Below are 26,494 nucleotides of genomic sequence, written 5' to 3'. Positions count from 1 at the left end.
ATCATTGTTCTCACTGCGGGAGAGATGGTCATAAACGGGAAGGCTGTTTCAAATTGATAGGCTATCCCGAATGGTGGTCCAGTAAAGGTAAGATGGACAAAGGGAAGCCGAAGGCTGCACACGTTGAGACCGAATCCAGTCTAGCGGGCCTAACAGAAGCACAATACCAAACTCTCATGAAACATCTTGGTGGCAGTGGGCAGCATACAGAAGGTGAACCTACTCGTAAAGCAAACATGGCTGGTAAGCGTAATGAACCTGATTATTGGATCTGGGATTCGGGTTCGACCGAACATATTGTACATAAACAGGAGTCTCTTGAAAATGGCACTCGAGCCATACGAGAGGCGCCTGTTATGATACCGAATGGCGACAGTATACCGGTAGAAGCTAAAGGGAACTGCACCCTAATTGGTGGAATTAAAATCAAAGATGTTTTACACATTCCTAACTTCAATTGCAATTTGCTTTCTGTTAGTAGACTATCAAAGGAATTACAATGTATTGTAAGTTTTTTTCCGGATTTTTGCGTGATGCAGGACTTACACTCGAGGAAGTTGATTGGCACGGGTAAATGCGTTGAAGGTCTATATCGGATGGGGATGGTGGCTCAAGAAAGGAAGGCTATGGCAACGAAGGTTGATGCAAAAACTTGGCATTCAAGACTGGGCCATGCATCTGAATCCAAGTTATCGCATATTTCTTTTTTAAGAGAATTTTCTTTCAATTTTAAGAACAATGTTTGTGATTCGTGTACTAAAGCAAAACACACACGGTCTCCTTTTCCTAAGAGTTTTATTAAAACTACCGAATGTTTTGAGTTGATTCATTGTGACATTTGGGGTAAATATCGTAAACCATCCACAACCCATGCAAGTTTTTTCTTAACTATTGTGGATGATTTTAGTAGGGCTCTTTGGATTTTTTTAATCAGGCACAAGAGCGAAGCTAGTGATTGTTTGATAAACTTTCACCAAATGGTTAAAACCCAGTTTTCAAAAACCATCAAACGGATAAGAAGTGACAATGGAGGTGAGTTCACTTCCAACCGCATGAAAGAATTTTATGCGCGTGAGGGTATTTTGTCAGAAACTACTTGTCCTCATACACCCCAACAAAACGGAGTGGTTGAACGAAAACATCGACATCTCCTCGAAACGGCTCGGGCTCTCATGTTCAACGGGGGCATTCCAAAGAGATTTTGGGGAGAATGCATAGAGGCGGCTGTCTACATCATTAATCGCCTTCCGTCTAAGGTTATTAACAACCAAACCCCTTATGAGATCATTTTCGGACAAAAACCCGACTATGAACACATGCGGACTTTAGGGTGTTTAGCCTATTATAGCAGCATAGAGACAGGAGGTGACAAATTCGAATTCAAGGGAAGACCGGGAGTGTTTATGGGTTACCCACAGGGAACGAAAGGTGTCAAAATTTTTGATCTTGAGCACGGAAAAATGATAGTCTCACGTGATGTCAAGTTTGTTGAGAATAATTTTCCATTTGCTTATCTCAAATCCAAGGATCCAACTTCTGATATTTTTGAGCTCCCCATGTGGCATGAAGATGTTTATGCCAAGCATATGGAAGACGACAATGGTGAAGAAAATGCCATGTCCGATTTCTATCAGGAAACCGAACCCATTGAGACTACTGAACCGATTGAAGAGACACAAATCGAGGATAACATTGCCATTGAAGAATTTCATGTTGACCCTCTGGCTCCACGGGACACAAGGATCAAGGTGCCTCCATCCCGACTACAAGATTACAACGTGTCACTACCACCATCCATAGACCACGCCAAACCCGTGCACAATCGAACTTCTTCTACGGTACATCCTCTTTCCAATTATGTTTCTTATAACAAATTTTCGGAATCTCACAAAGCTTTTTTAGCGGCCATTACTGTTTCAAATGAGCCAAAATCCTTCAAAGAAGCTATGCAGGATAAAGATTGGCGTGATGCCATGCAGCAAGAGATTAAAGCTCTTGAACAAAACGAAACATGGACGTTAGAACAATTGCCAGAAGGGAAACACGCCATCGATTCGAAGTGGGTTTACAAAATAAAATACAAACCCAATGGCGAGATCGAGAGATATAAGGCCCGTCTAGTGGCAAGAGGATTTACTCAGATAGAGGGAATTGATTACCATGACACTTTTGCCCCAGTTGCAAAACTGGTTACTATTCGAACTCTGATCACGGTTGCTGTCAAGAAAGGATGGTCACTACACCAATTGGACGTAAATAACGCTTTTCTTCATGGTGATTTAAAGGAAGAAGTATACATGAAGATACCGCAAGGTTTTTCCAATCCAGAAGAATCTAGAGTTTGTCGTCTCAGAAAGTCCCTATACGGATTGAAGCAAGCCTCGCGTACTTGGTATCAAAAGTTCACAGTCTCGCTTCTAAATATTGGTTATAAACAATCTCATGCTGATCATTCCCTTTTTACCTATCAAAATGAAAGCAAGTTTGTGGCAATTTTAATTTATGTTGATGATGTCGTTATTACCGGTAATGACGAAGATATGATTCAAAGAACCAAAGCTCATTTGGATACGAATTTCAGCATTAGGGATCTTGGCCCATTGAAGTATTTCTTGGGTATTGAGGTTGCTCGGACTGAAGATGGGATTGTTCTAAGTCAGCATAAATATGCCATGGATATACTAATTGATTGTGGGCAGCTTGGATGTCGACCCAGTGGTTTTCCCATGGAGCAAAATCTAAAGCTTGATAAATGTCTTGAAAGTCACAAGGTCGATGCCTCTCTTTATAGGCGTCTTATCGGGAGACTGTTATATCTTCAGGCCACGCGTCCTGACATTGCCTATGCGGTCAATGTACTAAGCCAATTTGTCTCCGATCCCAGAGATAACCACATGAATGCAGCTCTTCGCGTGCTTCGTTACATAAAATCTAGTCTTGGTCAAGGTATATTTATACCAAAGGATGGTGGAATCCAACTTGTCGGTTATTGTGATGCCGATTGGTTGGGTTGTCCTTTCACCAGACGCTCGCGGACGGGTTATTTGCTGCTTTTGGGTGGTGCTCCGGTATCCTGGAAAACAAAGAAACAGTCAGTAGTTTCCCGTTCCTCGGCGGAAGCTGAATACCGTGCTATGGCTACTACAGTTAGTGAAATTCTTTGGATTCGTTCGCTGCTTAAGGATCTTACAGTTGACATACATGATGCTACACCTCTTCATTGTGATAATCTAGCTGCCAAACATATTGCAAACAATCCAGTTTTTCACGAGCGCACCAAACACGTGGAAATGGACTGTTTTTTTGTCCGAGAACGTGTTGAATCCTGTGAGATCTTGCCCCTTCACGTGTCCAGCAAACAACAGATTGCAGATCTTTTTACCAAGCCCTTGGGAACTCAGCCTTTATGTGATCTTCTTGGCAAGCTAGGTGTTCGAGATCTCCACACTCCAGCTTGAGGGGGAGTAAAGGAAATTATTATGATATATTAGCTGTCATATTTAGTTGCCTGTTTAGTTTATCTGTTTCCTTTTTGTTCTCCTTGATCTTAGGATCTTATTTTGTATTTAACCTCTTGTTATGATATGAAAAACCAAGATTGAATACCAAATTCTATAAATGATGTATACATAAGTGTTGAGAATCACAAGATCTCAACAATATAAAAGAATATAAACCCTTTTGCCTTACATTTGACCCTTTTAAACAGTTCAGCTTGCATACTTCATTCTTTTACCACACTTTTTGATTACTATAAATTAAATCACATTTTTGGTCTATTGGAACTAATTGTCCAAGTTCTACTTCGATCAATTAATAAATTAATAGTTTTATAGATTCGTTACTTGAACTCAACATTTTACACAGCATGTATAGCATGTAGTATTTCACATTTTTTACCCACCCAACAACCATATTTTCTCCTATTCTAATTTTTTGGAAAAACTATAGTTCACAAGGTTTTCAAACATATAATAATCATCCTAAAAGACACCTTTTTTATATGATTTTCACAAACAACCCAAATCAGTGTAAAGCTACGAAAATTCAGGTTTAGATGTTTCAAAGAAATTTATTTTGACATAAGACAAAATTCTATTTCATTTTTAAGGCTAAAAAAGAAATTTTTCTCAAAATAGATGTACTTCGAAAAAGATTTCATTTCTACCCCCCAAACTTTAAAATTTCAAAATGTCTCTCTTTGACTATGTGTTGGGAATGACAAGCTAGACGTCCTAACACATAGTCAAAGATAAGTTAGGCCTCCATACACATGGTCAATGACGTGTTGGCCGACATCCAAACACATAGTTAAAGGTGTGTTATCCTTTTGTTTGTTTCTTAATATTAGTATAATTAATTTTGCTTATATTTAGATTTTCTTTTATAACCAATAATATATAAAGCTTTATATTATTTAGAATATATCAATAAGACATGCTTATTTTTATCTACATGATGACACAAGTTTTATTTAAAACCGCGCGAGGTCAAATTTTATTGAACATTTTCATATTAATTTGACACGGCACAGGTTTGAGCAAATTTATGTCAGTCCTTAGATAAAAATAAGCATGTCTCATCGATATATTTAAAATAATATAAAGTTCTATATATTATAAGTTATAATAAAAAATAACCAAATATAAATAAAATTAGTTATAGCAATATAATACTAAAAATATACAAGAAACTACCACGCCTTTAACTATGTGTTTGGATGTTAACATGTCGTGAACCATGCGTATGACGGCTTAACTCATCTTGACTATGTGTTAGAAAATTTAACACGTCGTTGACGATCACATGATCAAAGATAAGTTAGAGTGAACATTTTTAAAGTTAGAGATACAAAAATGAAATTTATTTTCATAACTGACCAAAATTGTAAAATGGGCATTTTGGTCACTCATGTGGAATGCAGAACGTTTGTTGGAAACTTAACTTTTGAAGGGTTTCTTTGTATATATTTTTTTATACAATTTTTTCAATTTTTTCAACTTGTGTATATATTTCTTTGTTACTCGCGCAGGTACTAAAGCACTTCAATCTCTTGTGTTAAGGAAATTCAATCATTTTCTTGACGGTTTTAATCGTTTGATCTGTTGTTGAGACCAGTTTTGCAGGTATATATATATATATATATATATATGCGGCTTCTTCTTATTAACTATGTTGTCTTTCTAATTAATATTTATTGAATAGAGGGATTATTTCCGTAAGAACCCGAAGGCAGGCAATGACTAATAAAAATGCATTCGACGTCGAAACGCCAAATCATGAGGAAGATTCTACAATCAACAATAAGGCGGAGGCACTTAAGCGGGAGCAGCAGCGCGTAAAGGAAACAGTTGACATGGTTGTAAGTTATTTTTCTTCAATATTTTTTATGCTTGTTAACAAATGTTTTTTCTAGTGACAAAACAATAAATGTTTATCAAAAAGTGTTTTTATGAGCTTTTAGAAGGATATAAAACACAACATTTGTCTCTGTTGTTCTCAGACATACTAGGATTTTACTATTTTTTTTAATTATGTAGCATGCTAGAGCAATGTATGCACAAAAGGCGGTTATATCTAAGAAATTAAAAGAACTTCAACTCCGTTTTTCCGGTGTGTTGCGTGAAGGAAATGGATATCTTGGACATTTTGATGAGGTTTAACTCTGTTAACCATTATTTGTTAAAAAAATGCTTTGATGTTGTGGGTTCTAGCTAATATATCTAGCAAGTTTTTTTATTAGATGTGTAAGGTATTGAAGAAGAGATTGATTATAGCCAGGGGTGGCTCGTGGGACAGTGAAAATAAGTTAGGGCTTTAGGCCTACATCTTAATTAAGGCCTTCAAATTAAAAAGAAAATGTTATATATAGATACATTATAATGGGTAAAATAAACTCAAAGTAATGTATTGGTGTGGTAGTAGGCTTGGTTGTTACTATAGTATAGGTTATGAGTTCAAACTTGTAATAAGCAAAAACTTTTTTGTTCAAAACTTGTAATAAGCAAAAAAAAAAGAAATTCTTAACAATTTTCAAGAAAAGGCCCCAAATCTTGTTTTGATTTAGGCCTCCACATTCGTTGAGCTGGCCCTGATTATAGCAGTCATAGAAACGGATAATTACTTAGTGACTGTATTTGTGGATATTTTCAGAAGCACTCTAGGGAATGCGCAATGACCGAAAAAAATGCATTCGACGTTGATAAGCCAAATCATGAGGAAGATTCTACAATGATCACCACCGCATTTCAACTTCTTGATGCTTCTATCCAACGTGGTTCACATAACATGGTACTTATATGATTAAGAGTCACCATTTATATTAGCATGACATGTTTCTGTTAGAATATCAAAATTTTTAATTGTAATATTCTATATAATATGAGTTATTTATGCAGAAAGCCATGGATTCATCATTGAATCTGGTCCTAAATTTAATGGAAGAAGTGAGACTAAAAGAGAAATCAGCAGAAGAAGCAAAAGAGGAAGCAGCTAAGAGTGGTTTAGATATTCTTGCTAAGGCGGAGGCGCTTAAGCGGGAGCAACAGCGCTTAAAGGAAACAAACGACATAGTTGTAAATTGTTCTCTTCAATATTTTTTTCATGATTTATTTTTTCATGGTTGTAAATTGGTCTAACTTTGGTTTAAATTGGAGGCCCTATCCAAGTGGAAGCCGAAAGCCCTAGGATTAGGTTACTCTCCCCTAGAGACAGCTCTGCTTTTGCTCGCCTAATTATTATACGCTTGTTAAATATTTTCTTGTCGTGGCAAAAGAGTAAATTTTATTTTACGTTAGTGAGTTTACTTTTCTCTAAATTATGTAGCATGCTAGGGAAGTGTATGCACAAAAGGCTGTTTTAGCTCAGGGTTTAAAAGAACTTCAACTCCGTTTATCCGGTGTGTTGCATGAAGGAGATGGATATCTTGGAGATGTTGATGAGGTTTAACTATTTTATTTATTATTCGTTAGGACGTGCTCTAAATTGTACATTGTGTTCTAATATCTAGCAAATTTATTTTTTCGTTAGATGTGTAAGGTTCTGAAGATGAGATTGGCGAAAGCAGTAAATGCAAAGGAGTTAGCAGATAAAGAAAAGCTAGAAAAAGCGGCGTTGGCTCGTGAAGCACTTGCCTTTGAAGAAAGCCAAATGTCAAAACTGGTAGAAGAGTCAGAGAGACTGAAACATGAAGAAGTGAAGAATTCCAAGGTATTAATATAACAACATAAATTTGTATTAGTTTTTATCAATTTTAGTTAGCATTGTTATCTTTTTTTTTGTTTTGTTTTTTGTTACAGTTGCAAGATCTATTTGAAGAACGAGAATTTGCTACTAATCTCTTACAGTAAGTTGTAGTATCCACATAAACTACACTGTATATTATAGAATCTGAACTTCATGTTTTACACATAATTACTTTTGTTTAGGCAGTGGAGATATATTGGATAAATATCCAGATATCAGCTCGCTTAGAGAGCGTATTGATCAACCGGTCCTGCAGATATGTGGATTTAAATCTTTCAGCCAAACACCATCGTGCTTCACTTCTTCAAGTTCATCTTTAAATGGTTTATTAAAACCATTTCATTACCTACAAGGCAAGACAGTTGAATCAGGTTGGACCCCAATGGATACCACTGATAAACATGCTAAGACAGTTTCTCCACAATATGAGCAGTTAGCTGAATTATTAACCAAGAAGCATGATATTGTTTAACCGGTCCTGCCGATACCTGAATCACCTTTAACAGGTTTATCAAAACCATTTCATGAGCAACAACTCAAGAGAGTTGAATCAGTTGTAGCCCCAAAGGAGACCACTGGTGAACATGCTAAGATTATTCTTCCACGAAGTGAGAAGTTAAGATGCAGGAAGTTAAGAAAAATAAATCAAAGATAAAATAGAAAAGAATCACATTACAGAGGGAGAGGATAATTTGAATGAGATTTGATAATCTTTGCTATCATCTTTATATTGTTAATTTTGAGTTTGTTTGTGCTTTGGAGAGGAGATCTAGAAATGGTCAGTTTTACAAGAATTACAATTCTCTATGTATAAACACATACATACCCTTAAGCACTAATGAAGATGATAGTTGGGTCAATGCTTAACAATTTCTTAACAAACGTTAGCTTGTACGAGCATTAATTAATAATTTGGCAAGCAAATATACATTTGTTTTCCATAAGGTTTTAATTTTGTGGATATAAGTGAAAGCCTTCTAAGGATATTGTTTCCTTAGCCATAAAGAACACACCCTCACGCGCACATGACAATGAGTGAAATGTGATGTTTTGATAACACACGTACTTTTAACTTTTCGAGTCGCATTTATGTTTCTAATTAAGGCTGACTTGACATCAATAGCTACTTGCCATGAAAGAAGTGGAACTCACTTGCAACTTGTTGCGAGGTAGTTGCAACCTATAGGGTGCAAGTCGACACTGACTAATAGGGAGTTTCTACTTTAGGTTCCCATTGAGCGGTTGTTGACTTGTTGCTCACATTCCTATTACTGGGGAGCAGTGGCCAGTTGCTATTGTTTGGTTCATATTGTTGATATGTGTTACCACTGGACAATCGTTATTGCTCGGGTGTGCATGGGTTGATTTCGTGACCAAATTGAACTAAAATCGAAAATCCCATTTAAGAGTTTTGAAAGCCGTTAGATTTTGGTTTTTTCAGTTTTTAGTTTGGGTCCAGTTTTGTTTGTTTATTTAGTTTTACTTGTTGGGCTTGAAATTTTTGTGTGATAAAAAGTTGGCCCAAATAATGAAATTTGGACATAAACTTTCTTATTAATTACTCTCTCCGTTCCATTACAAGTGTCATAGTTTGAAAAACACAAAGTTTTAGGTGGATTGAATGATTACTTTTTTTTCCAACTAAATGACAATAATGCCTTGAAAAGTGGGTCCATCAATATTGTTTATTAATGTTAGTTGTGTGTTTTCAAGGGTCAATTTGAAAATTGGCTAATAACTTTTAAAAGTTGACATTTATAAAGAGAAAAACAAAAAAGAAAATATGGACACTTGTAATAGGACGAAGAGAGTAATAGTTGATTGATTATTATATAATTGGATCCAAATCAATCTTAATTTACTCTCTCCATATTTCTTTAAGGCTGAGGGTAATGGGGGGTGAACGGGGGGCGTGACCGCCTACGTGGCTCGCGAACACCGCTACACCCCTCAGGTGAGCCGGGGTGCGGTTGGCCCCCGTGGCTGGGACCATTCTCACTACATTTAAATAACTACCCCATTTTATAACAATAACACACCATTCTCACTACATTTATCTCTAATAATTTAAAAACCTCTCTAAGTTTCTCAAATTTAAAACCATATCGGGCTCGGGTTACGGTAATATCAACACACAACCGGAGCCGGCTAAACCCGCAGAACAATCCCAAAAAGGTAAGGAGAAGAAAACCGGAGAAGCGGGATTGGTGAAGCTCGAGATAAAATTTAACGAATTGTCAAGTACCCTCCTCTCGATTAGCGAAGCTCGACATACAAAAAATCGGTTAAAGAGTTTGGCATTTCTAGCTAAAGACTTTAGCCACCTACCACTATCCGACCAAGCGATAATGGAGGAAGAAAAGAATCTTATTCGGAAGAAATTGGCGGGAAAAAAATAAAAACACTATTTTTATGTATTTTAAATTTATGTTTTTATTTTCCTTTTTATTTATGTTTTAATGAAGTATTTTAATTTATAATTGTGTGCATAAATAAAAAACTGGATCAAGCCCCGGATCACCTGGACCACTACACCCTCTGGGGCTTGGTTGAGGGGCTTGATCCAGTGCCATGTCATACCCTACGTGTCGTGTTTTGATTGGATCACTTGGGGCTCAACCAAGCTCCATTACCCTTAGCCTAAGTGTTATGGTTTGAAAAACACAAAGTTCAATGTAGATTGAATAATTACTTTTTTTGTTTATCAATGATAATAATGTCTTTGGAAATTGAGTCCATCAATGTTGTTTATTAAAAATGTTTAAGGGTAAACTTGTAAATTGGTTAATAAATTTTAAAAGTAGACATTTATAATGAAAAAAATTAAAAAATATAAAATATAAACATTTTTAATAGGATGAAAAGAGTAATGATGTAAACCCAATTTTTTCAAAGAGAGGCTTTAAAATTTTTCCTTGTCAAAATAATGGTCAATCAAAACTTGGCACATAAGACCCTTGACCCGCAGTAGGCACAAAAGGGGCTGGCATGAAATAGCATGTGAGTTGACAAAACCTAATTATGACATGTGTCGTGATCATACTATAATGCTGCCTAAAAGGCGATGGATGGGCACAAATTTTGTTAATACACTTCTTTTTTAAGGCTAAGGGGTGTGGGGGCTCTAATGGGGGCTCTAGTGGGGGCTCCAGCCAATAATATTATGACGTGTGGCAGAGAGAGAAACGGGATAAGGGGGTGTTGGAGCCCCCGTTGGAGCCCCTGGCCCTTGTGTGGAGGGGCTCCAGCTAATATATATTTTTTAATTAATTCCACACCCCTCAACGGCTCTTTTTCGAACTCCAAGACACCTTTTATCTCTCTTCTCCCGCGACCAGCCTCACGCCTGCCCGGGGCGCGAGCGGAGGGGCTCCAGCGCCCCGGTTAGCGCCCCACACCCCTCAGCCTAATAGTGGGAAAAACAGTTTGTATGGAGTCTTGGAAAGAATGATGGAATAAAATAAATAAGAGAATAAAATGAATAATTACCATTTCATTGTCGTCTTGTTTGTTAGGCCAAGGTTATCTAACGTTGAACATCATTTTTTATCATTCGTCATGCCGTCGCTACATTAATTTTTCCTCCACTCTTCAACCCCACAACTCAACCTATGTTATGGGTCACTCTCCACCATTCTTCACCATTCACATATTTCTAATTTTCTTTTTATTTAATACAATTTATATACATAATATTTTAACATTGATAACTAAATTAAACATTAAAAATAATAATTTTGAATTAAACTATTAAGGTCTTGGTAGAGATGCCCTTGGCACCTCCGTTTTGGTATATGGACATATAGTGACATGGCACTCACTCATACGGATAAAGTAACACGTTGGTATATATATTAAAGATGACCTAACTTACTCTTGTTTAAAATTTAAAATTACTGATTAGACGAGAAGATTTTGCGTAACATTTGTTGGACCCTGTAATTTTTTTGAAACTTCTATATTTCTTTCATTGTTACTCACACCGGAACTATATCACTTCAATCGTTTTCTCGTACTAATCGAATATTTTTATCTAACTATGTTTTTTTGTAGGGCAATGACGGATAAACATGCTTCCGAGGTTGACACACCAAATCATGATGCAGATTCTACAATCAACAATACCATCACCACTGCATTTGAAATTCTTGATACTTCTATCCAATATGGTTCACATAACATGGTAAAACAATTAATCTATCTATATATATATATATATATATATATATATATATATATATTCCAACTGCATGCATCATTATCCATGTTCACTATATATATTATTGATTTTAATATTTTTATAGAATATGAGGAATTGGTTTACGTGATTGTTCTATAATATTTGCAGAAAGCCATGGATTCATCGTTGAATATGGTCATCAGTTTAATAGAAGAAGTGAGGCTAAAAGAGAAATTGGTAGAAGAAGCAAAAGAGGAAGCAGCTAAGAGTGGTTTAGATATTCTTGCAAAGGCGGAGGCGCTTAAGCAGGAGCAGCAGCGCATAAAGAAAACGAATGACATGGTTAATAATTTTTTTCATGGGCTAATTTATATGCGTGTTAAGGAATGTTCATAAGACCAAGTTTGGGTACTTTATTAGGATTTCTTGTTAGCCAAGTTTGGTTAACATTATAAATGGATGAACCGAGCTATGGTTTCATAAGAGTGAGAGAAGAAAGACATGAGTTATGTGTAATAGAGGTTTTTGAGTTATATATCCTCCTTAATTAATATACTGAAAGTTAGTCAATATTAATTTTGTGTGTTTTTGTTCCGTGCCTTATCAATTCGTTCTTGAGTTATTATGAGTAGTGCTTAGAAGGATCAAGGATATATAACACAGCATTTGTCTTTCTTATGTTGGTAGATTTACTTATTTTTTTTAATTATATATGTAGAATGCTAGAGAAGTGTATGCACAAAAGGCGGCTTTAGCTAAGGAATTAAAAGAACTTCAATACCGTTTGTCGGGTGTGTTGGATGTAGAAGATGAATGTCTTGAAGGTTTTGATGAGGTTTAACTTTAATGTTGACTGTTTTTGTTATGATTTGCTTTGAAGTGTTGGGTTATAATGTCTAACAAGTCTTTTTGTTTTTTATTTATATACAAGATGTGTAAGGTATTGAAGGTGAGATTGACTAAAGCAGTAACAGAAATGGAGTTAGTAGATAAAGAAAAGCTAGAAAAAGAGGCATTGGCTTTGAAAACACTTGCTTTTGAAGAAAGCCAAATGTTAAAACTTGTAGAAGAGTCTGAGAGACTAGAACAAGAAGCAGTAAACAATTCCAAGGTATTAATATAACATTGCAAAATTATTGTAATCGTTAATTAATGTGAAAGCACTTGCCCGTTTGTCTGCCACTTTATTGTAATCTTTTTGTAGTAACTAACGCAAAATTATTGATAGGGCGGACAAAAAGAAAAGAAAAGAAATGACAATATAACAACACAAATGTGTAATGTTATCAAATTTAATCAACAATATTATGTTTCTCTCTATCTTGTTAAAGTTGCAGGATCTCTTCAAAGAGCGTGAATTTGTCGTTAATATCTTACGGTAAGTTGTATCCGCATGACGCATGAACTACGCTATCACACAATCTGAACTGATCCATGTTTTTCACAATATTACTTTTTATGCAGAGTTGTATCGGATAAATATCCAGATATCCGCTCGCTTAGAGAGCGTATTGATCAACATGTGCTGCATCCAGGTGAATTTATATCGGGTAGCAAAACACCATCATGCTTCACTTCTTCAAGTTCGTCTTTAACACGTTTCTTATCACCGTTTCATAAGCTAGAAAATGAGCCCCCAAAGGAGACTAATGCCGAACATGCTAAGACCAATCTTCCACAAAATGAGCCCTTGATAAAGATTCCAAATTCGGTTTCGGAGAAGCAGGAGGGAATTAAGTTTGAGCCATTTAATTTCAAAAGTGTACCAGTGGCTTCTGGCCAAACTGATGCGGGTTTGGTAGCTGCATCATTAACTCAGGATCATGATGTTAAAAAAAGAGGAACTTGGAAAAGAATCAAAGGGAGAAAAAAGATAATTGTGGTGCAATCTAGTGGTATCATTTAGTAATCTTCTTAGTATGGTTATCATCTATATACTGTTTTGAGTTTTGTTTGTGTTTAATTTGGAGAGAATATAACTACTGGGTAAATGCTCAACCTTTTCTTTAAACACATTAGCTTGCATGAGCATGGTATGTGTTCACAGTAATTAATGGTTTGGCATGCAAAAAAACATTTGTTTATAATACAGTTTGAATTTTATAGTGGTGTAAAAGTGGGATCCTTCTAAATATATCGTTTCGTTAGCAATAAGGAACACCCCTTCAAGTACACCAGGGGTGTTCAAGAAATCTGAAATCCAAAACGAAACCGAAACCCAAGTTATAAACTGATCTGAATTCTTATTCTTATTCGGATCGGATCAATCCGAGTATCCGAATAACTAATTTGGATTCGGATATGGAATTTGAAAAAATTCGGATTGTACGGATTATTCGGATATCGGTTTAATCCGAATAAAAAACATGTTTTTAGTGGTATTTTCCGGTTGTTATATTCATTAGACCATTATTTGAAGTTTAAACTTTAAATTTGTGTTAAGAGTAATTTGTATTTTCCGGTTTGTATGTTTATTGTGATTCTAAACTATTAAATGTTAGGAGCAAAAAAACTGGAAAAAAAAATTAGGCTTATTTTGGATAATTTCGGATTATTCGGATAATATCCGAATCCGATCCAAATTGAATTCGGATCGGATAGAAATATTTCTAATTCGGATCGGATCGGATTTCGGATAGGGTCTAAAAATTTTCAAATCCGAATAATCCGTTATCCGATCCGATAAACACCCCTAAAGTACACGCATTACGTTGGACGAAATGTGGTGTTTTGATAGCACACTTTACAATTTGAGAGTTGCATTTATGTTTTTGAGGCTGACTTGATATCAATAGATACTAATTGCCACTAAAGATACGGGAACTCACTGACAAGTTGTTACCAGTTAGTTGTAGGGAGTTCCTACTCCTCGGGTTCCCATTGAGCGGTCGCTTTTGCTCGGTTTCTATTGTTGGGAGCAGGAGCCACTTGATGCTATTTGGTTCTTATTGATAATTTGTATTATTACTTAGCAATTGCTATTGCTAGCGATGTGTATGGGTAGGTTTTGTAGTTTTTTGAAAACCATTTGTTTTTTAGTTTAGTTCGTTTTTTTGTTCTACTTGTTGGACTTGAATTCTTTTTACAAAAAAAACTGGCCTAAATAAAAAATTTTGACCTGTATTATTTTATTATTTAAAGATTAATGTGGTGTTTTGGATTTAAATTTTTAGGTTACACTATTTATTAAAGGGATAATTACCTAAATGAGCATATTAACCCAATTTTTTTTTCTCAAAATAGGCTTTGAAAATTTATTGGCATGACCAATCACATCTTGACTCAATTTTGTCCGGCTAGAACCCATTTTGACCATATCAAATTAATGGCTTTTTTAAACAACCTGATTAGACCTAATGACCTTAACACATTTCACTTAAAACCCATGTTAACCTAAGTCTGTTTGCCTCGTGACCCAAACCCATCTAACTCGCCCAATTTGTAGGCCTTTTAGATTTTCATAGTTGACTTCATTCGTATTATTTCTTATGGTTTCTTTTTAAATTATCTAATTAAGAGCATGTTTTCCGTCACAAAAAGCCGTCATCCCCTCACTAAAAAAATCGTAGGCGCATATAACTCATTTAGTCAAAATGGATCAAACTAAAAGAGAGAAAAGTTAGAATTAAAAGTATTTTATGATATAATTCCTTGACCTTCTCATTAATCAAACCCCCTTTATATAGGGTGAATAATACATAACCGACAAGAAACCAAATACAAACCTAATATAAAACTATCTAGAACTATAAATCAAATACAATTCTAATATAACAAATATAATAAATAATATTTGCTAATAAGAATGTGTCATGATGAGACCAAAAGAAAAACAGGTGAAAATGTGTAGAAAATTGTTCAACCCAATGTTGGTAATGCGTAACAGGACGTCGGTACACATAAACCATAACCGAAAGTCTAATTAATAACATGTTGAGTTGTTTTGAATTTAGGTAAAATATTAACGAGTCAAAATACATTAAACTAAAAAAGGGAGAAAAGTTAGAAATGTCATGATGAAACTAAGAGAAAAACTAGTGAAAATGTGTTTAAAAATGTTCAACCCAATGCCAATACATATATAACCTGCAACTAGACACCGATAAGCGTTTTTATATTACAGAGTTAATCCCGATTAAAAAAAGGGAAAATTCCCAAAATGGCCCAACTATAGAATGTGGTTCCAATTATATCCCCCTTAATTTAAGTTTCCAACTTTGTCCCTTTGGTATCTCGTCGCTGGCGACATGTTAGGGAACACCGACGATGTATTACTGAACAAATCGGATAATGACACGTGGCCGGAATAGGTCGTCGACGATGTGCTCCGGCCTATTTAATCGAGACGATAAGTTCTTGTTAACGATGTCAATGACGGGCTACCATACCTGACATCCGTGTTCACACCGCCGACGACTTGTTGACGATGCGTTTATGTTGCTAACGCAGGGTAGGCGATGTGTTTATGTATAGCATTTGGTCCCGGCGTCGTGTTCAAACCTAACATGTCGTTTCAGCAGTTTATTTCTTCGGCCCGTTTATAATTGAAACTCCCGCCCAACCTTTCAACTTCCACCAGACCCATCTTACCTTTATACCCTGGACAACTCACGCTGGCCACCAAATACAAGACGCTATCTCCGTTTTACCCTATGTTATCTCAACAAGTCGCTGGCAATGTAAACACAGGTGTCAGGTATGACAGCTCATCGTTGACGTCGTTAACAAGAACACATCGTCTGCGATTAAATGGGTCGAAGAACACATCGTCGACGGCTTATTCCAGCCAGATTCCGGCCACGTGTCGTTACCACTTCGTTCAGTAACACATCGTCGGTGTTCCCTAACATGTCGTCGGCAACGAGATACCAAAGACAAAGTTGGAAACTTGAATTAAAAGAGATAAATTTGGAACCGCATTCTATAGTTGGGCCATTTTGTAAACTTTCCTTAAAAAAAGGGAAAGTTACTAAAATGTTTCATTTTTAGAGAGATATTCAAAATATCCAAAATTCAAATCCCCCATTTGTCCTTTTAGTAAATTGTCTTTGGCTTTACGTTAGAAAATCGAGACGACATGTTTCTTAACTCGCCGTCTCCTCTCCATGTTAGCTCATAACCCGTCGCTTTTTTTCTTTCCTTTAATGTAAATGCCCATGGGATGTGGCTCAATGGTAGAGCACTCACTTTACTAGTGAGTAGTAAGAGGTTCAAACCTCATTATCACCAATTTATATTGGAGATATGAGGGATGACCCTGGTTTGCCAGGGTTCGAGTCCTGATCACACACGGTTTTACCGGCTCCTCGCTGTCGTGTCGTTTGACGAGCGTGAGAGTCGGGTTTTATCCAAGGCATCCCTCGACCACTAGGGGCTCCATCCGTCCGGACTTACGACCGACTCGGACTACCTTTAGCTACTGAGTGCTGCGTTTGGACACTTAGTCGTTTAAAAAAAATGATTACTTTCTTTTAAATTGACTAATACACACACAACCCATCTCATCCCGTCCCATCCATCTAGGCTCTACTCTAGCCAGTAGCCACCTCTATTTTATTTTCATTATTACCACACCTGTAATTAACTCTTTGTTTTTTTCCCATGGTCATTTTCATTTTTCAGTTTTTGGGAACTAAAGTTATGACTTCTGTATATCTTTCACTGTTACTCACACCTGTACTAAATGACTTCAATCGTTTTCTCCAACTTCTTAATCGTTTGCAGCTTGTTCATCTTCGCTTCATTAGTTGCTCAGTTTTGCAGGTATGCAGCTTCCAGTAATCTAATAATTTTCTATAACTATTTATTTTAGTTTTTTTTTTCTGATTAATCTTCATTAAATAGATGAATTATTACTGTAAGCACTCTAAGGCAGTGACTGATACAAATGAGTTCAAGGCTGAGAAGCCAAATCATGATGAAGATTCTACAATCAACAATACGATCACCACTGCATTTGAACTTCTTGATACTTCTATCCAACATGGTTCAAATAACATGGTAAAGCAATATTTATTCCAACTACATGATTAATATTTAATAGTCATCGTATTAGCATGATATGTTTATGTTAGAATGCCAAAATTATTGATTGTAACATTTTATAAAATGTGAGTTTATGCAGAAAGACATGGATTCATCATTGAGTCTGGTTATCAGTTTAATGGAAGAAGTGAGACTAAAAGAGAAATCTGTAGAAGAAGCAAAAGAGGAAGCAGCTGTGAGTGGTTTAGATATTCTTGCAAAGGCGGAGGCGCTTAAGCGGGAGCAGCAGCGCGTAAAGGAAACAAATGACATGGTTGTAAATTTTTCTCTTCAGTAAAATTTTTCATGAGCAAATTTATATGCTTGTTAAGAAATGTTTCATAAGACCAAGTTAGGGTTTAATTATTAGGATTTTTTGTTAGGCAAGTTGGGTTAACATTATAAATAGATGAACCGAGTAATTATGGTTGGTTTCATAAGAGCAAGAGACAAAAGACAATAGTTATGTGTAATAGGGATTTTTGAGTTATATTTCCTCTATAATATATTAAGAGTAATTCGGTATTAATTTCTTTTGTGTGTTTTTTTGTTTCGTGTCTTATATATTACTTCGTTCTTTAGTTTTTACGAGTGCTTAGAAGGCATATTTTTTGGTGTTTTTTGAAGTCGATGCTCTTAATGTACTATTGTTTAAATAATAATATAACTATGCTCTTTTTTCTAATTAATCTTCATTGAGTAGAGGGTTTACTTAGTGACTGTGTTTGTGGATGTATATTTTCAGAAGCACTGTAGGGCATGCGCAATGACTGATACAATTGAATTCAAGGTTGAAACACCAAATCATGATGACGATTCTACAATCAACAATACGATCACCACTGCATTTGAACTTCTTGATACTTCTATCCAACATGGTTCTAATAATATGGTATATGATTAATAGTCACCATGCATATTAGCATGATATGTTTCCGTTTGAATATCAAAATTATCAATTATTATATTTTATATAATATGAGTTATTTATGCAGAAGTCCATGGATTCATCATTGAATCTGGTTATTAGTTTAATGGAAGAAGTGAGACTAAAAGAGAAATCTGCAAAAGAAGCATATGAGGATACAGCTGTGAGTGGTTTAGATATTCTTGCAAAGGCGGAGGCACTTAAGCGGGAGCAGCACCGCGTAAAGGAAACAAATGACATGGTTGTAAATTATTTTCTTCAGTATTTTTATGCTTGTTAAGAAATGTTTTCTTCTAGTGACAAACCAGTAAATGTTTATCAAAAGTGTTTTTATGAGCTTTTAGAAGGATATAAAACACAACATTTGTCTATGTTGTTCTCAGACGTACTGGTGAATTTACTTTTATTATTATTATTATTATTATTATTATTATTATTATTATTATTATTATTATTATTATGTAGCATGCTAGAGAAGTGTATGCACAAAAGGCGGTTTTAGCTAAGGAATTAAAAGAGCTTCAACTCCGTTTGTTCGGTGTGTTGCGTGAAGGAGATGGATATCTTGGAGATTTTGATGAGGTTTAACTCTGTTAACCATTTGTTAAAAAATGCTTTGATGTTTTGGGTTCTAGCTAATATATCTAGCAAGTTTTTTTATTAGACGTGTAAGGTATTGAAGAAGAGATTGATTATAGCAGTAACAGAAAAGGAGTTAGCGGATAAAGAAAGTCAAGAAAAAGAGAAATTGGCTCTTGAAGTTCTTGCTTTTGAAGAAAGCCAAATGTCGAAACTGGTAGAAGAGTCAGAGAGATTAAGACAAGAAGCAGTGAAGAATTCTAAGGTATTAATATAACAGTATATATGTATAATGTTATTAATTAATCAACATTATTATCTTTTTTTTCTATATTGTTACAGTTGCAGGATCTTTTTAATGAACGCGAATTTATCGTTAATGTCTTATGGTAAGTTGTAGTATCCGTGTGAACTACACTATCACACAATCTGAACTCCATGTTTTTTCATGATATTACTTTTTTATGCAGTGAAGATGTATCGGGAAAATATCAAGATATGAGCTCGCTTAGAGAGCATATTGATCACCCCGTGCTGCAGCCAGGTGGATTTATATCGGCTAGCCGAACACCAACATGCTTCACTTCAAGTTCATTTATAACAGGTTTTTTAACACCGGTTCATGAGCTACAAAATGAGTCCCCAAAGGAGACTACTAATAAAGATACCAAATTTGGATTCGATGAAGTGCGCATGTGGCTTATGACCAAGATGCGGTTTTGGTAGCTGTGTCATTAACGTAGAATCATAATGTTAGAGAAAGAAGTTCCTCGAAAAGAAGAATCAATGGGAGAGAAAAGGATAATTTTGGGGAAATTTAGTGTAATCGTCTTACTATGGTTATCATCTATATGTTGTTTTGAGTTATGTTTGTGTTTTGGATAGGATTTAGATATCTGGTTACCATCTAATTATAATGATCATTGAGTAAATGCTCAACCTTCTTTCTAAGCAAACATTAGCTTGCATGAGAAATTTATGTATGTTGTCATGTTGATATGTTCAAGTTAACATGAGCCTGAAATTTGTGTAAAAAAAGCAAAAATCATGATTTTGAACCTTAATCATTTTGTTAATTAATAATTAATTGATTCTTATACATTAACTTAAACTAAAATATTGGGGTTGGAATAAATACAAATGAAATTAACGTACTAAATGTGAGATCCAAGTAGAGTAATGATGTAATTACTCTATGCTGTAATTACATAATTATTCTACTTGTATATGTAATTACTCTACTTGATTCTCACGTTTAGCACGTTAATTTCATTTGTACGTTAACCTTCCCCTAAAATATTTAGGTTACACTATTTAATAATTTATTAAAGTGATAATTACCTAGATAGTCATGTTAACTCTTTTCTTTTTCTAAATAGGCTTTGAAAATTTTCTCCTATAAAAATAGGCATAGCCAATCATATCTTGACACATAAGTCTTTTCGGGCATCACTAGGCACTCAAGGGCCTTGGACAAAATAACACGCAAAACTAAATTTAACTGTGACGTGGTGCGACCGTCTATAACGGTGCCTGACTAGCGATGAATGGCTCTTTGCTGCCCAACACTTTGTTTTTTTTTATGTTTATAAGAAAGACGATTAGTGCAATAAATGTAATGATTGCGATGGAATCGTGACCACAATCGATGTCACTAGACGTATATCTCGTTAACCTATATTATTCTAATAAAAGACTTATTTTCAACATGACTTAAGGGGTGTTTGGGATTGCTTATTTTTATCAACTTATAACTTATAAACTTTTTGAGCAGTAATAAGGTGTTTAAGATTGCTTATATTGTGAGAGAAAAAGTTCTATAAATTACACTTTTGTAACTTATTAACTTAATAAAAAATTATAAGTAAAATAAGGAATCCCAAACACTCCCTTAATTTTGTCCATAACTCATTTTGACCATATCCACATTACATTGATGTTGTTTTACCATAACATATTTCACTCAGAAAACCTATGTTGAATTAAACCTATTCGCCTAGTGACCCGAACCTACGTAACCCGCCCAATTTGTCAGGCCTATTAGATTTTCAATTTTTTATACCAGACTTGCCGGATTATTCCTATTTGGTGTATGCATTATTTTTTATTTGTTTATTTTCATTAAAGAATTATATGCATTCTTATGTCTTTTTTTTTTTTCAAATCATCCGATTAAACTTTCAACAACTGATATTTCAAATCAATTTTTTTAAATAGAGAATCGTGTTCTATTAATCTTTCTTCAAAACATACAAACAAAATATAGAAATTTATAAAAAGCTACGTATCTATTGAATCCCTGCCGTCAGTCACGAAGAAAGAAAAGTTGTTCATCCCCTCACCCAAACATTGTGGGCACGTATCCAATATTTTTAAATTCACGTATTTTTTCTTTCTTTTCAGTTTTCAATTCTTTTGCCGCCCCGTCTCGTCTCCTCCGTCAATGACTTTCTTCTTCCTTCATCTTCATCTTCATCATTCTCTGTCAAAATATTATTTCTTTATTATTCACACACTTTCCTTACAAATTCCACGCTACTCATGACTCTTTCGTCAGATATTATATATTATAATCAAACACCTTCTCTGCAATTACTTTTCGTTCCTTCTTCAATGTAAGTTAATTCCACGTATATTCTCTTCTACTTTGTGAATGTGTCTCATGTTATTGTGATTGAGCTTTAGGCTTTCACTAATTGGTGCTTAATTTTGTTAGTTACCGATCGCACATTTGAAATTCGTTCCATACGTAAAGTATCTTCGGTCTCGCACTTTCGTTCACTTTTTGGTTTATTATTTTATTGATTAAAGTGCTAATTTGAGAATATGAAGAATGATCGTGTTATTATTATTAATTTAAGCTGTTAAATTCCAATTGTTTGGCATGTATGATAATCGAGCTTCTCTGTGTGATTTAATACTTTTTGTGTGTTAAATGTAAGTTAATTGATCGAGTATCATCTTCTATTTTGTCAATTTATGTCAATCGTGATTTAGGTTTTTGTTAATTGATGCTCTGTTTTGTTCGTTACCGATCGCGTATATGAAAATCATTCGATACGTAAAGTATATTCAGTTAGGTTTTTTTATATTTTGTTGATGATTTAAGTGTGAGATTAGATATATGAAGAATAAACGTGTTATTATTAATTTAAGCTGTTATATTCGAAATGTTTGTCATGTATAATAATAGAGCTTCTCTGCGTTTTTATTTTACCTTTCGTGTGTTAAATGTAGGTTAACTGATTGAATATCCTCTTCTATTTTGTCGATTTATGTCAATCGAGCTTTAGGTTTTCATTAATTGATGCTCTGTTTTGTTCGTTACCGATCATGCATATGATACGTAAAGTATCTGTATCTTCGGTTTTGTGCTTTTAGGTTTTTTTATTTTGTTGATTGAAGTGTGAGATTGAGGAATGTGAAGAATGAACGTGTTATTAATTTAAGGTGTGATATTCGAAATGTTTGGCGTGTTGTTGAGAAGCAACTGTTAGGAATGATGGATGAAAGATAAGTGTTGTTTACTTACCTCTTTGATTGGATGTGTGTTTGGTGCTGATTAAGATTTTGTAACAACACATGTCGTTTTCCGTTAGAAGTTGTGTTCATTTATTGCTAGTAGAATGTCACCAATTTGAATTTGTATTTGTATTTTGTGTAATGTGCAACATTATATAACATGACTATGGTTTTGTTATAGTGGTTGTTAGCAGACCGGAAAGTTGAGAGATATTAAGATTTCGTCGAATGGAGAATTATGAAGTGTTGGAGCAGATTGGGAAAGGATCCTTTGCTTCTGCTCTACTTGTGAAGCATAAACGCGAAAAGAAAAAGTAAGTGTTTGTTTATATAATATATTATTCATCTTTGTCGTATAGATTATAATACTTGTTTCGAGTGTTTTTTTACTGTGAATGGGAAGATGCTTGGTGTGTTAGGTTTATTTCATTGATGAAATCTATACTCTTTCAGGTATGTTTTGAAGAAAATCCGGCTGGCCCGACAGTCTGATAGGACCCGCAGATCTGCCCTACAGGAGGTTGTTTTTATTCCCTCTTTTATATTGAATAACTGAACAAACATGAAGAGAATCAATGTCTTGGTCTTATTATTGATTAGAAGGTGTAAAAGTGTATTATTGACCTTTTGTAAAGTAGCATTATGTGAAGATCTAACATCTCAGTTCAAATCAAGTATGGAAACTTATTTGGTTCTTTATTGTGCAGATGGAGCTTATTTCCAAAGTGCAAAATCCTTTTATAGTAGAATACAAAGATTCGTGGGTAGAAAAGGTCGGTGTGCACTGTTGGTTCTAGTGATGCCAGTTGCATTATATAGGCTTCATAAATAGTGCAACCTTTTACTACATGTGATTTGATGAAATTGATTTGATTATTTCTTAAATATATAAAATACGCTGACCATTTCTGTAAGGATGATGATTGTTTAAAACTATAAATGCATATAACATGAAATATGTTCAAAAATGAAATCTCAACTTTTGCATATCTTTCTTTCAGGGTTGCTATGTGTGTATTATTATTGCTCATTGTGAAGGAGGAGATATGTAAGCAATATTCTTTGTTAATAAAATATTTTATTGTATGGTGGTTGTGATGTTTTCAACTATTTATTCATGCAGGGCTGAAGCAATCAAAAGAGCCAATGGAGTTCATTTTTCAGAAGAGGTTAATCTGATTTCTTTAATTTTGGCCTCACGTTTATTAGGATCAACAATCTCACTTTCTCTCATACATACATTACAAACATGATAATTTTAGCATGAAACGAAAAGTCAAAGTATCAAACACATGGGATTACTTGCATGTTAATCATAGTCTATTACAAACTCGTATATAAAGTTGATGCAATCTTGTTTAAATGTGCAGAAACTGTGTCAATGGCTTGTTCAACTCCTGACAGCTCTTGATTACTTGCATGCTAATCATATTCTTCATCGAGATGTTAAGGTTGACTTCTTGACCATATTTTTCTGTAGATATTTTCACATAATAATGTCACGTCTCTCTGAGCCATCCGAAAATTGGAAAAAATTTATTTTACTTAATAATTCTGTTTTCGCTTCAGTGCTCAAATATATTCCTAACAAGAGATCAAGAGATCCGACTTGGTAGTTTTCAGTTACCTTGTAATTAAGCACATGAAATCACGCAGATGCTTCAATATTAGTTTCTTTTGTTGTTTTCAGGTGATTTTGGTCTTGCTAAAATGTTGACTTCTGATGATCTCGCATCCTCTGTAAGTATATTGCTTCAAAAACCAGTTTTAATGATGTTTTGACTACAGTCAAATTTTATGATCACACACGTTTCAATTGTAGGTTGTGGGAACTCCTAGTTACATGTGCCCTGAGCTTCTTGCAGATATACCATATGGTTCTAAGTCAGATATTTGGTCTTTAGGTAATTCCTGCGTCTAATAATTAGTCTTTATTTTGTTTTTAGTCGCTTTTCTGGCTAAAATATGCATACATGCTACTTGTCCAGGATGCTGTATTTATGAAATGATGGCTTTCAAGCCTGCCTTCAAAGCTTTTGTGAGTTTATTTCTACTCCCTTTATAGTTCATTCCATGAAATTTCACTGTTTGACTGGCATAAAAATTGACCATTAAGTATTAACCGAATGTGTCAAATACTCTTTAGTGATGACAAACATGAGAACCTTTGTTAAGATTTATAATCATAAACATACAATAGTGCTGCAAGAAATGTGAAATCAAAGAATATGTTATTTCTATATTAGTTTTGAACTGATTTTTTACTTTAAAATTTCATTTCCGAGCAGGATATGCAAGCTTTAATCAACAAAATAAATAAATCTGTAGTCGCTCCACTTCCAACCATGTATTCTGGTGCATTGTAAGTGTTTATTTCTTTTGAGCTTTTAATAAGTTTATCTTTCATAGGTTTATTTGACCAATATATCTTTCCTTTTTTTCACCTTCTAGTCGAGGGCTTGTTAAAAGCATGCTTCGGAAAAACCCAGAAACAAGACCAAGTGTATGCAAACTTGTTCCTTCTACCCTTTTTCTTTACCTTCTACTCTTGGGCCTTGGCTTGTAACGTGCGGGTTGTCAATTAGTCAAAATGGACTCTGGTTAAAATGAACTCGGGTCAAAACGAGTTGGATTAATATTGACACCTCTTACCATTCTCCAATTTTTTATTTTATTAATCTGATTTTATTTTTCACTTAATTCCAGGCTGCAGATTTGCTCAAACATTCACATCTTCAACCGTACATACATAATCTCCATCAAAAAGTCAACAACCCAAAACGCCATGCGTATCCAGTCCAGTGGTCTGATTACAACTATGAAAAGGAAACAACATTTATCGAGCCCGAACCGGAAACTGAACCTGAACTTCAAAGGGTTCATTTTCACAGAAACCAGAAGCAATCAATTAGCAGTGATCGTGCCTTAAATCCTAGTATATCTGAACATGATCAAGTTTCTTTGTGGTCAGAGAAAGTACAGGATCTATCAAGAACCTTGACTAGAAAGCTATCCACTGATAGTATGGATGGAGATAAATCAATGGCTGCTAAAACATCTGTTACTACCCGCACGCAAAGATTCAATCACGCAAAAAAATCAACTCCCAAAAGACAAACCGGTCCACCTAAGGTAGACTTAAATCATGGTTTTGTATGTTCTTAATATGCTGTTCCCAATTTTGCTCTCCATGTTAGAAATACACTAAGTGCATTTGTGTCTTTTTCTCAGCTCCCAGTATCACACACTTCGGCTCGCAGACCTTCACGAGTCAACCGTATGGTTCTTTCTAGCATCGAGTCGCCAGATGTATCAGTCAACGATCCACTTATTGACAAAATGACGGAAATCCCTTTAGCTTCTACAGAAAAACACTTAATACTACCAGTCTCTAAAACTTCATCAGTATCACCTCAATGTAGTTCCAACCAGTCAATCAAACTGGACAATCGCACCAGAGTCAAATTCATTGACCAAACCCACACTGAAACTGCTCAGGTTTCTTCAAACCACCCGCATTTTGATTCACGGGCCCTGCACCGAAGGTTTGACACGTCATCATACCAGCAACGGGCAGAGGCTTTAGAAGGGTTATTGGAGTTTAGTGCACAACTAATGCAGCAAAAAAGGATTGAAGAATTATCAGTGTTGCTGAAACCATTCGGGCCTGAGAAAGTGTCTCCAAGAGAAACTGCTATCTGGTTGTCAAAAAGTTTTAAGGCAATTACTGGGGACTTTTAGTCTATTTGAAGTCTGATATGTAAAGTGCATAACTGTATATGTGATTATGTGAAGTGCTTGCTCATGGAGGATGAAAATATAAGTTTTGTTTTCAAGTTTTAACATGATTTTGATTAGTGAATCACATTATATGATTTGGGAATTATCATGTGAATTTTAACAGCTTATAAGTTATAATAAAATGAATTAAATTTATTTAGTACACAGTACACCCCTTGCCGGCTCACCATGTGAAACTTGTGTGAAAACCCATTGTTCTCGAAACGTAACAAATT

The 26,494-nt window shown here is 35.0% G+C and overlaps 1 protein-coding gene across 1 annotated transcript; it reads left to right on the top strand.

The window, feature by feature from the left end:
- The first annotated feature begins 22,377 nt into the window (after positions 1-22,377).
- Positions 22,378-26,335, top strand: LOC143532319 (serine/threonine-protein kinase Nek2-like). Its single transcript, XM_077027404.1, has 14 exons — positions 22,378-22,792; positions 22,932-22,998; positions 23,186-23,251; positions 23,480-23,526; positions 23,602-23,647; positions 23,849-23,929; positions 24,048-24,090; positions 24,169-24,218; positions 24,301-24,382; positions 24,467-24,516; positions 24,767-24,840; positions 24,930-24,981; positions 25,185-25,631; positions 25,710-26,335. Exons 1-14 carry the CDS (start codon positions 22,707-22,709, stop codon positions 26,217-26,219), a joined length of 1,701 nt encoding a protein of 566 aa, XP_076883519.1. The 5' UTR covers positions 22,378-22,706; the 3' UTR covers positions 26,220-26,335.
- Positions 26,336-26,494: the final 159 nt, after the last annotated feature.

The sequence above is a fragment of the Bidens hawaiensis genome, unplaced genomic scaffold (assembly GCF_021521415.1).
Source record: "Bidens hawaiensis isolate Kalapana, Puna unplaced genomic scaffold, B.hawaiensis_p1.1 tig00009443_1, whole genome shotgun sequence".
Lineage (NCBI taxonomy): Eukaryota > Viridiplantae > Streptophyta > Magnoliopsida > Asterales > Asteraceae > Bidens > Bidens hawaiensis.
This window is presented reverse-complemented; position numbering and strand designations above follow the sequence as displayed.